Genomic DNA, 12,339 nt, shown 5'->3' on the forward strand with positions numbered 1-12,339 from the left:
TTGGATACACTTGATATATATTGCGATTAATAAGAGCATGTACACTTTGAGTAATTAAACAAACAAACAAAAAGAGTGTAAACCCCAAAAAATCAGCATAGGTTATCTAAGTTTAATCCCTAGAGCTTTTTATAAAATACATCAAATCAAATATGTCAACCTCAACCTCTCAACTGTGCCTTTCAGTTAGCCCAAACTCTATTTATTACTATTTTTGCGAGAATGGCCTACGTTTAACTAAGAGCTCTTTAACTAAGTTACTCTTTAAGATCAACCATGCTGCGGTTCAATGATCGTGGTTCCAAAACACTTATTTAGACAGGGTAAGAGTGCCTACGTTTAACTAAGTTACTCTTCAAGATCAACCATGTTGCGGTTCGATGATCATGGTACACTTATTTAGACAGAGTAAGAGTGCCTACGTTTAACTAAGTTACTCTTTAAGATCAACCATGTTGCGGTTCAATGATCATGGTTCCAAAACACTTATTTAGACAGAGTAAGAGTGATATGGAAAATCAAATTATTGGGGCGTCACACTCCAATAAAGAGGCTTCACTTGGATTTTTAGTGTCCAAAAAAGTGGTTATAGGATATCCTAACACAAAAAAAAATGTCTAGATTACCCTTTAACTAAAATAAAAACTTAAAAACCTAATCTTTTCTATTCTAATTTAACAACAACCGATTCAATCAACTGAAGAATCAGAATTTCAAACTCCTCAACAACAACCCATGGTGTATGTTAGGTAACGAGTAAACAAACCCATCTTTGTTTACTCGTTTTTGTGCTTAAAATAGGTTAGATTGAATGAAATTGAAGTAAATTGAGGGTTCCAGTACGTTTCTACTAGTGTTACGTCTAGGTTCTGTACTGCTTTTCTAGCCGTAACTTTAGTTTATGAAGAACTTATGGCCAGGTTTGGATTAATTCCAACCGTAAATTTTTATTTGCATGTAATTTTATGTCCAGGTTTGGAAATCAATTAAATGATTTATACATGAGTATAGAACCAATTTCATTTATACGTCATGTAGGCGTGATCATTAAATTTGAAAAACTACGTGAGTTTTTAAGTGTGATAAGACTTTTGTCGTGTCAAAACCTGCGGAAGCGTTAAGTCTGCACAGCTGCAATGATACTCCAATATTGCCAAGAACACAATCACACGCACATATAAGAAAACCAAGCATTTAACGAGGTTGAATCCTCGGGAACGGATAAGCAATTTTACATATAACCGTATAGGAGGAGTAATATACAAAGCCTTTGAAGAGAAGATGAGAAATTCTAGTGTATTTTTACCAGGTTCTCTCTATGGCTATTTATATATATCAATAGGAATAGACACATTCCTTAACAAGGATTACTTTTCCTACAAGTATAGGGTTTCCTAAACCAATTATATTTCCTAATCTAGTCTCCTTGGCCGACCTACCAACAATTCTCCACCTAGGATCATGCATTCATGCATGAGACGATCAATATATAAAATCACCTCCATCTTCCAACGTCGATTGAACCATCACTGGATGGCTAAGTATCCTCAATAAGAATCAAATCTGACTGTAGTTCTCTTAAATGGCATTTCTAGAAGGCATCTACCAAGTTCATAACAACCTTTACCCCAAAAGGGTATCTTACCGAACAGGAAGGATGTGGATCAATTTCGAGCAATGTCGAAACTTGACCCCAGATGCTACTTTAGTCAACATATCAACTGGATTGTCTTTGGTATCGATCTTCACAAGTAGATCATACGTCTTAGCTATTGTCTTTGGATTGTCTTAGATATTGTTTTCTTCTTCAAGAATTTCTCTAAAAAAGTGAAATCATACGTCTATACGTTTGGTTCTAACATGATGCACTTGATTCTTAGTTAAGTAAATTGCACCAAGACTTTCACAATGCACATGCAGTTGGTCTTGCACAACTTCCAAATCATCTAGCAAACCCTATAACCATATAGCTTCTTAAATGTATCTCTCACTGCGATATACTCTGCTTCAGTAGTTGAGAGAGCCACGGTAGACTGCAGTCTTGATCTACAGCTAACAGGTGCCCCTGCTACGGTAAATACATACCCTGTAATTGAACGTCTCTTGTCCAAGTCACCGGCATAGTCAGAATCCACATACCCAACACACAACTGATTGTTACTTATATCCTTCATAAACTTCATTCGAACATCAGCTGTACCATAAAGATACCTCAAAATTCATTTCACAGCTTGCGTGTGTCCTTTACCATGACAATGCATATAACGGCTGACCATACTATCCGCATGTGACATTTCCGGCTTTGTACATACCACAGCATATATCAAGCTACCAACAGCCTCATCATATGGGACTTGGCCATATACCTTTGTTCTTCTTCAGTTGTAGAAAACATACGAGCATTCAACTTAAAATGAAGAGCAAGGGGAGTATTTACAGATTTAGTTCCTTCATGGACACCAAACTTTTGTAACACTTTCTTCAAATATTCCCTTTGAGACAAACAAACTTTACCCTTCTCCCTATCACGTCGAATCTCCATACCAAAAATCTTCTTAGTTTATCTCAGATCTTTCATCTCGAACTCGGATGACAACTTGTGCTTCAAATTATCAATCTTTTTCTTATTATTCGATGCAATCATTATATCATCGGCATACAAGAGAAAATATATGAAATACCCATCACGTAGCTTCTTGAAGTATACACAATGGTCATATTGACTTCTTGTGTATGTTTGGCCTATCATAAACTAGTCAAATCGCTTGTACCATTGTCTTAGAGACTGTTGTAGCCCGTATGACGATCTCTTCAGTTTACATACACAATCTTCTTTTCCAGCAACCTTGAACCCACTCGGCTGAGTAATATAGATCTCCTCTTCTAGATCACTATGTAAGCACGTCGTCTTTACATCAAGTTGAAATAGGTCTAAATCATATTGTGCTACCAAGGCCAACAAAATACGGATTCATGAGTATTTTACTGCCGGAGAGAACATCTCATTATCGTCAATCCCTTCTCTTTGGGCATAACCTTTTTCAACTAACCTTTCCTTGCAGTGTACTTGATTCACCGAAGATCCTTCTTTCTTAGCATATACCCACTTGCACCCTATGGCCTTCTTACCGTTCGGAAGCTTCATAAAAATCCATGTGCCATTCTTGTCAAGAGATTACATCTCTTCCCGCATTGCACTTTCCAATTTTTACACTCTGCACTGCATACGTCTTCTAAACAGAAAGTAGGAGTACCATTTTCTACAACAGGTAATGCATAAGCAACATGATCGTCCATCCAACCAGGTTTCCTGATTGATGCTCTCGGTTTTCTGGTTGCTGGTCTTCGTGATCGTAGCTTCTGTATCTCATACTAACTCTTGTTCTTTCTCCTCAACAACTTTAGTAACTTTTGGACTTCAGAAGTATTCTCAACAAATACAAACTTAGCAGGAACTAGTGGAGTTGCACCAATCTCCACCTTATGCAAAGGCTCACTAATACTGGTGCTTTTGTTCTCCACCTGCAGAGAACCCCAATACTTTACCATACACATCTCATCAAATGTGACATCTCTATTCATGATTATCTTCTTTTCAACTGGATTCCAAATCTTGAACCCTACTCTTCATACCCATAAAGATTTTTTTTCACGGCACGACTATCAAGCTTGTTTCACTAACATTATACCACGCAAGACAACTAAATATATGAATTGAGTCATAGTCATAAGTTGGTTTACCAAACCATTTTTCCGTAGGAGTTTTACCTTCTAATGCAGCTGATGGAAACCTATTAATGAGGAAGCATGCACATGTAACTGCCTCAGCCCAAAATTCCTTACCTAATCCAGCATTAGATAACATACATTGTACTTTGCTCGAGCAAAGTACGATTCATGCGTTCAGCTAACCTATTCGGTTGCAGTGTCTTCTTAACTTTGAAGTGCCTCTTTATTCCCTCATCTTGACATGCTTGCAAGAACGGATCACTCTTGTACTCTCCACCATTTTCTGAACGTAGTACTTTTATCTTTCTGCCAATTTGAGTCTTAGTTGCCTTTTTCCACCTGACAAAGACTTCTAGAACTTCATCCTTATGCCTCATGATGTACACCGATACGCGTCTAGGATAGTCATAAATGAACTATACAAACCAATGTTTCCCTCCCAATGATGCATCCTTTGAGGGACCCCAAACATCTGAGTGAGCATGGTCAAGAACTCCATCGGTATCGTGGATTGTTGTGCCAAAGATTGTTATTGTTTTCTTTCCCTTTACATAATGTTGACAAAATGCTAACTTGCAGGCAGTAGCACCTTTTAACAAGTCTTGTTGAATCAAACTATGCAACGACTTCTCACCAGGATGTGCAAGTCTCATGTGCCATAGCTTTGTCTTCTCGGTAGTTTCACTCTCGATGTATTCAGAGACGGACACATTCCCGTTTGTTGTACTCCCTATCAAGTAATACAAGTTCTGATGACGTGTTCCTTTGATGATTACCATGGATCCATATATTACCTTTAGAATACCATTTTCAGCGACCAACTTATAGCTTGTAGCTTCTAAAGTTCCGAGTGAAATCATATTCTTCTTTATGGAAGGTACATATCTTACCTCCTTCAGCTCTCTAACCATACCATCATGCATATTGATACGAACACTACCAATCCCAATCACCCTGCGCAGGTATGATTGTTTCCCATATGTATTTCTCCATCAAGCTCTTCAAAGCTTGAGAACCAGTCCCGATACGCACATATATGATACGGTACTTCAGTATCTAATACCCATCACTAGTGGAAAATGCAAAAACAAAAAGTCTGCCAAAAAAGCACTTAAGATCGTTAAAAATGACTGTTTTGGGGAGCCCTAGAATCGTAATCTTAATTCTCAAAAGATTGCTTCTTTAAATTTTCAAATTACGTTTACCATCAACAGCCTTTTAAATAATAGTGATACACAAAGTCATTTATATTGATCATGTTTTATAAAAAAAAAAGGGAAAATTGATTCAGCAAAATCCGATCAGATTCAGATGAATCTTAAACTAATATGAAAATCAGATCAAAATTGAAACCCAAATTAATATGGAAACAAAGTACATATTTACATTAAAAGCTAGATTCAATTTACACTTCAATTTCTAACTACTACCCAAGTTCACAATATATGAAAACTTGAATATCCACTTCAATTGTTTATACATAATAAAACAAATTCGTAATAGCTACCTAAAGTTTTTTCAACCTTGTGCCTACGTTTAACTAAGTTACTCTTTAAGATCAACCATGTTGCGGTTCAATGATCATGGTTCCAAAACACTTATTTAGACATAGTAAGAGTGATATGGAAAATCAATAAAGCTATTATTTGGGCATCACACTCCAATAAAGGGGCTTCACTTGGATTTTTAGTGTCCAAAAAAGTGGTTATGGGATATCCTAACACAAATACAAAATGTCTAGATTACCCTTTAACTAAAATAAAAACTTAAAAACCTAATCTTTTCTATTCTAATTTAACAACAACCGATTCAAGCAACTGAAGAATCATAATTTCAAACTCCTCAACAACAACCTATGGTGTATGTTAGGTAATAATCGAACAAACCCATCTTTGTTTACTCGTTTTTGTGCTTAAAATAGGTTAGATTGAATGAAATTGAAGAAAATTTAGGGTTCCAGTACGTTTCTGCTAGTGTTACGTCTAGGTTCCGTACTGCTTTTCTAGCCGTAACTTTAGTTTATGAAGAACTTACGGCCAGGTTTGGATTAATTCCAACCGTAAATTTTGATTTGCATGTAATTTTATGTCCAAGTTTGGATTAATTCCAATCGTAGAAGTTGATTTTACGGCCTGTTTATTGACTAATTTTTCCAACCGTATTTAATTACATCCAAGTTTATCCAAACCTAACCGTAAGTACAAACAAACAGATTACGGTTGGGAACGAAGCTTCAACACAACCTTAAGTACAAATTACGGTTGGGAACGAAGCTTCAACCCAACCGTAACATGAGCTGTAAGTGGAAAAATCTAAACTTTTTTCTTCTCTCTAGTTTTTCTTCCTACAAAAACTTTGTCCCGGAATTCATCAAGTATATAACAAAATTCATTAATTTAATTATTATCTAATTAAATTAAATTAAAATTAACTAAATAAGGGTTGTTTGGTCATTACAAAATTATTTTAGATAAGTGGTTTTCGAAATTACTTATGAGTGACCCGTTTTTGTCCTATTAGATAACGCCCCTCTAATAGAATGTGGCGCCCCAATAATAGCCTTCAAAATCAAAGTAAAAAATAGGGGGTGAAATAATTTAAAATCCACCCCAAAGCTAGCTTTCCCTCTAGTAAAAGTGGTATCCCCCCTAACAGTTATCTTTTTTTTCCTCACTTACGAAACCTGGTTTAATCGGGGGCCTCTGAAAACAGTTAGGGTCATGCACTACAAGACAAAAAGGGACATGAAATAACAATTATGGGTTATTCCTTATCCTAAATTTTTGAAATGACTAAACTACCCCTAAATTATTAGTGTTAATTAAGTTAATTAGGTAAGATGTTAATTAGTTTAGTTAGATTAAAATCAGATTTCGGGTAAATTTTATTATAAAAGAAAAATAGTGTTTTTGTGTTGTGGGGAAGGAGAAGTTGAGTTTTTGGGGGAAAAGTTAGGGTTATTTGAAATGAGTAATTCTAGTGGAGGAAATGATGTTGGTGAAGCTTCAAATAACAAACGTGATTGTGTTGATGGTGAGATTGTCTCAACTAATCCTATGGATTGGATGTTTGATGAAGAGATGTTAATAGAGGGAGCCATGAATATTGGTGCAAATGAAAATCCCATTGCTCAAAATGAAGTAACCAACCCTCAAAATGAGGAACCCGAAGCTCAAAACAATCAGGTAAACATCTTATACCCTTTGATTTATCTGTTTGTTGCTCCAAGTGGTCGAATCATCCACACTATGGAACAACTCAGTGTAAGGGTCGTCATAGGCGGGGGTGTATACCCAAACGACTCTCTAATATCGTCATTTTATTGACACTACCAATGACGACTCAAACCTGCAACTTTTTGAGGTTATGAAAAATCGTTAGGTAGTGTGATAAACATTAACAACCCTTTTTAGCTAGGTCACTTAGAGTCGTTATGTTGTTTTGTTTACACAAGAACGACTCTAAAACTAAAACTCTTTGTAAAATATAACATTTAGGATCGTCATATTTGTAGTCATATGAAATGACGATTATTGAATACACAATGACGATTCTACTAAATTAAGATAACGATCCTTCCATTTTTTTAGACAGAAAGATAGTTTTTGGTCATATAGAGTCGTTAGTGTATAAAAAAGAGTCGTCGGAGTAGGATCGTCAATTGGTTCTATAACACATTGACGACTCTATTTTAGGGGAAAAAACCCTTAAAACCCAGAAAAATGGTCATTATCTCCTACATCTTAGACATCAACGATTTTTCATACCTTAAAACCCAGAAAAATGGTCGTTAGTATATAACTATCGAGGTTGACGACCCTTATTCTGTAACTGTTATTTTTCAGTTAGAAACTGAATTTTACAAACAAAAAATTTCATATTAAACGCAAATAGGAAGTAGATTAATAAGTTTTAGTTCACTTACTTTCTAATTGGGTGAAGAAAAAAAAATTCTAATCGGGTAAAGAAAAAAAATGATCTTGGAATCACTAATGGAGTCGTGATGGAGAGGCGAGAAAGAAGATAGAACTGATTTTTTTTTGGTTTAGAAACGAAAATAAATTAGGACTTAGAGTTAACGATTAATAGTTTTTTTGCTTTTATTATTAGGAAAGGACAAAATAGACCTTTCACTGAATTTTGGAAACCCCTATAATTTATGGTGTGCGTATAAATTGGTCAGGCCCCTGAATGTTTTTTGGGGCCCAATTAAACGAGGTTACGAAAGATTTGGAAAGTCACATAGATAATAATAGCCTGTTTGGATACATCCACGCAAGTAAGTTTTCTACTTCTGGAAGTAGATAAGTCAGAAGCTCGTTTGGGTATTAGTTTTGCAAACGACTTTTAAGTAGAAAATTGACTTTTTCTCGGAGCAAACATTTTTTGCTTTTCTCAGAAGCAACTCCTCGTTTTCTTTCTCTCTTCGTCAAAATCAAAAGAGCTCTGGGAGAAGAACAAGTTAAAGAGTTTTTTTCTTTCTTTCTTTTACCATCATTAAAAACTATTCAAGATTAGATGGTGGAAAAACTGTATGAGATCTTTGTGTTTCAGTTTTCTTTTTCTTTTCTTTTTTTTCGTAATTTTTTCCTAATTTTCAATATTATGGGTTTTTCATTTTGTTGCAGGGTTGAGTTTTCTATCTGAGTCTTGATGTAATAGGGGAAATTGATTTTTAGTTAGCCCGTTGAACTATTATTGCAGCATCTGCAAAGACATGACGAAGCCTAAAGCTGATATAAGTTCTTAATTTCTTAGAGATTGAAGATGAACAAAAATAAGGTATGTAGAATTAATCTTGTTCCTGTAATCATTCTTTGTCTTATACCCGTAATCGTACTTCAATTTTAGGGTATATGAAGATCTGTGTTAATTCAAGAGTTTTTATTTATCAATTGGGGATTTCTAGATTTTGATGTAATGGTTTAAATAGATTACAGCCCAGTGATTCATTCCATAACATGCTTCTCGTATTGGAATCTTAAACAAATTAACGAACTCAATTTTTGTGTGCATGATTATACCATCTTGTTTTCTAATTTTGGGTTGCACAAGGGAATGGAATGTCATATGTCTCTTGTACTGATTATATATGTCACATTAGGATGTATATTTTGGGTTCTGTCTAAACTGGTCTTAGTGGTGGAGGTTGTATTGAAAAACTTAGACATCGGAAGAAGATGACACCGACCACTCTATCAAATGAGACTGTAGACGTGAGTAATAGAGCAGTCAGTTCATTTATTTAATTAGTCGGTGGTGGGGATAACTCGTTGGTCTTGCAATCAATTGAAGAAGGGGTGATACAGATGATGTAAAAAAAAGGAACATTTTAATGGAGTAGTCATGTCTGCTACTAGGTTTCAGATGATGTAGTTGGCTTAGCTCTTGTAACCATTAGTGACGCGACTTAGAAGGCTAGGGTCAGAAATAAGAACTGGTGCTCTGGACCTATGGATGGATTTGGAAAGAAGGGGAAGGTGACTACTGTGGCAGTGGTGGTTTTTTCTCTAGCATCTGCAGTGAGTTTTGGATGGAATTGTCTGAATGGTGGTTTTATGGGTGATTCTGCAGACGTAAATGAAGACGAAAATATGGTCTAGATTTTATGCTAGGAAACTCAAACTCAAGTTGTTCAAACAAGTGATGAATGGATGGGTGTTGAGATGATGGTCTGTCTGTTGGAGTCTCGCAGCACCTATACTAATGTGTTTTCCTTTTCTGTCTCACCTGGATGTTTTTTGATAGCATGGGCAGTGTGCTATGCAAGTTGAGGTCTATTTGATACGCTATTTGTCGATAGAAACTGCCGGATGCTTGAATGCTAGTAGACAGTGCTCTGCCAAACTACAAGAAGTAGTGAACAACCATTCTATTGGGCTGTCTCCTCAATTTGTTGAATATAACTTGGTTAAGATGGTCCTAGGTGATAGGATTAGCATATACTATTGTCATGGATTTTTAGACAATGCGGCTACATCCCACAGACAATAGCACACATTTATTTATTAATGTATAGTTGTGAGATATAGATAATTGGAGTACATCTCCAGGCAGTAAGTTTTGGTGCATGGAAATAAAGATTAGAAAGTTAAACGTGTAAGTGTCACACCAGAGTGAGTTGAATCTAGGATCTTTACATCTCACAGCTACTCTGCTTATTTAGAACCATGAATTTTACGTTACCAAACAGTGTTTATGCATCTAGTTCATATAAGGCTAACCGAATTTCGCCCCCTTTGTTTTGTGTTTGCAACAAATGAGTACAAATCTATATGTGGCTTCAATATCAAAAAAACTGTAACAAATATTGAGTAGCCACTGTCTGAGTTACACAGTTCTCTATAGCGTCTTGTTGTTGACTGCAAAATAGGTACATTAGTGTTTTGTTTACTTAATTTGTTATACGTAGAATGCTGGATTTCTTATTTATCTATCTGTGCTTGCAGAGACTAGAAAATGCAACACCAACCCCATTAGCTCCATTGTCTGAAGCAAGGATTACAGCTTCCAAACCAAACGCGGCAGCTTCCTCGACTTTGAAGACATCAACTTAGCTGACAGGAACCTAACTATGGAGGAGTTAGAAACCCATGGTTTCCTCATTTTTTGAACTTTTTTTGTAGATAATAGAAATCTGATGTTGGTTTGAAAATTATATTTGTTTGGATGCATAAATTTTCTTTGCAACAAATAACAAAACCTGGCATTTTTAGGGGCCGCTCAAAAGGAATTAGGGGCCAAGATTTTATACCCATCCAAGGAAACTAGTTAAGGGATGCCCTATAGGACATTGAAGTTACCTAAATGCCCTTCTAGTAAAAAGAAGGTAGAAACCAAATCAAAAACATTTCAACCCATTTCAACTCTTCTTCTTCTCCTGTTCCCTTCTCTCTCTCGATTTTGGAGGGGAAAAAAATTCCTCATTCAATTCAACACCACACGACGATGAATCGTAAAATCAAAACATCGTCGATTCGTTTATAAAAAATGGGTAAGGATGATGAACACCACAGACCTAAAACTAAAAACGTTGTTCGCGGTATCGATCCAAAAATTGGAATTTTTGCAAAAAATAAAGATATTGTTGCTGAAAATGACGAAGAACGCGAATAACACGAAGCCGCGGATTTAGTTGGTGGTGGCGAATCTGATAGTCAAACATTCCGGTAACTTCAAATGGCCCCAATTAGGTAAGATTTCGTCAATTTCTTGGTTTATATCGCTTTAAATCGTCGAATCGCCAAAAAGAAAATTCTAGGGTTTTCTGAATATTACCAGATTCGGGAGATATGTATGTCTCTTAAACTTCCGAATATAGTCGTGTTCTTCATTTCTGAAGAACATCGACGGTATTCGGGAGATAGTTATATAGGTTTACTTCCGAATATGTTAGGTCATTTCTTTCTGTAACTTTAGATGGACATATTCGGAGGTTACAATTAATTTTTACTTCAGAATATATTGATGTTGGACATACTATTCGGATATTCATCTACTACCGAATATATATATATATATATATATATATATATATATGATGAAAAATTCTCAAAATTGTGATTTTGGCAAAATCCCATTTTGGGGCCGGCATTTACTCGGAAGACAATATAAGGTTTTATACGTCCGATTATATAGGATGAAAAATTTAGAGTTTCTGAACTCCAATTGATGCATATTCGGTAGCACATATATTTGATTATCTTCCGTTTGATTTGTAATCGGGAACAAAATGTGTTGTCTTATACCCGAATGTCCACATTCGGGTATTAATTATGTACCTTTTCTTCCGATTGTATAGTTTGTAACCAATGTTCCTTATTTTGTTGTTTAGACAAAGTCGAGCTAAGCAAGCCCCAAAAACAGACGACTTAGGGCCTCGTCGAGAAGGGAGTAAGAAAGTGACAGCTAGTGCTAGGAGAGAAAGGAGTTCCAAGGATAATTCAAGTGCTCAACCAAGTGTAGAACCACAAGGCAGTGAACAAGGTGTGCAACCAAGTGCTGAACAAGCCACTCAACAAGGTGTAGAACCAACTGGTCCACAAGGCAGTGAACAAGGTGTGCAACCAAGTGCTGAACAAGCCACTCAACAAGGTGTAAAACCAACTGGTCCACAAGTTACATCCCACCATGAAATTGAACCAATTGATCCAGTGCCAACAGTACAAGAAGAAGTTCAACCAAGTGTACCCCAAAAGCCAAAAAGAACCCAACAAAGGAGAAGCAGGTGAAAAAAGGGATATTGCTAAGAAAGGCAAACATCTTGTCCCTGAGCATTTGAAGGTGAAGAATATTCCAGCAGGCAAAATCCTTGGGCTACTGGAGGATGGAGGAAAATTTCTATTTGGATACAAAGACTCCTGGGCCAAAGACATATACGAAACCAAGGTAATAATAATCGTATCTTATGTGTTCTATCGTAATAGTTGTCTTTAGGGTTTTTGTATTTACTTTAAACATTTTTTGTGTGTTTAATAGTATCATCAAGATGTGGTTCATCTACTCAAACCCACCTCCGCACCAGCAAAAATGCTTGATTGGCCTTTATCCGGTGAATGTGAAAGGTTCAAGACTATTATAGCCAACTCGGGGTTAGATGCTTCTGCCGAG

At 36.1% G+C, this 12,339-nt stretch overlaps 1 protein-coding gene and 1 long non-coding RNA gene across 2 annotated transcripts; both read left to right on the plus strand.

Annotated features, from left to right (window-relative positions):
• The first annotated feature begins 8,088 nt into the window (after positions 1–8,088).
• Positions 8,089–10,438, plus strand: LOC113354344. Its single transcript, XR_003361827.1, has 3 exons — positions 8,089–8,261; positions 8,358–8,511; positions 10,179–10,438. It is a non-coding gene; the product is annotated as an uncharacterized LOC113354344 (long non-coding RNA).
• Positions 10,439–11,540: 1,102 nt separating this feature from the next.
• On the plus strand, positions 11,541–11,960 carry LOC113352544 (110 kDa antigen-like). Its single transcript, XM_026596356.1, has one exon. The coding sequence runs from the start codon at positions 11,541–11,543 to the stop codon at positions 11,958–11,960; it is 420 nt and encodes a 139-aa protein (XP_026452141.1).
• Positions 11,961–12,339: the final 379 nt, after the last annotated feature.

The sequence above is a fragment of the Papaver somniferum genome, chromosome 2 (assembly GCF_003573695.1).
Source record: "Papaver somniferum cultivar HN1 chromosome 2, ASM357369v1, whole genome shotgun sequence".
NCBI classification, from domain to species: Eukaryota; Viridiplantae; Streptophyta; class Magnoliopsida; order Ranunculales; family Papaveraceae; genus Papaver; species Papaver somniferum.

Excerpts from the sequence above, each read along its gene's own strand:
- LOC113352544 (XM_026596356.1), top strand. The coding sequence starts at position 11,541 with ATGTTCCTTATTTTGTTGTTTAGACAAAGTCGAGCTAAGCAAGCCCCA.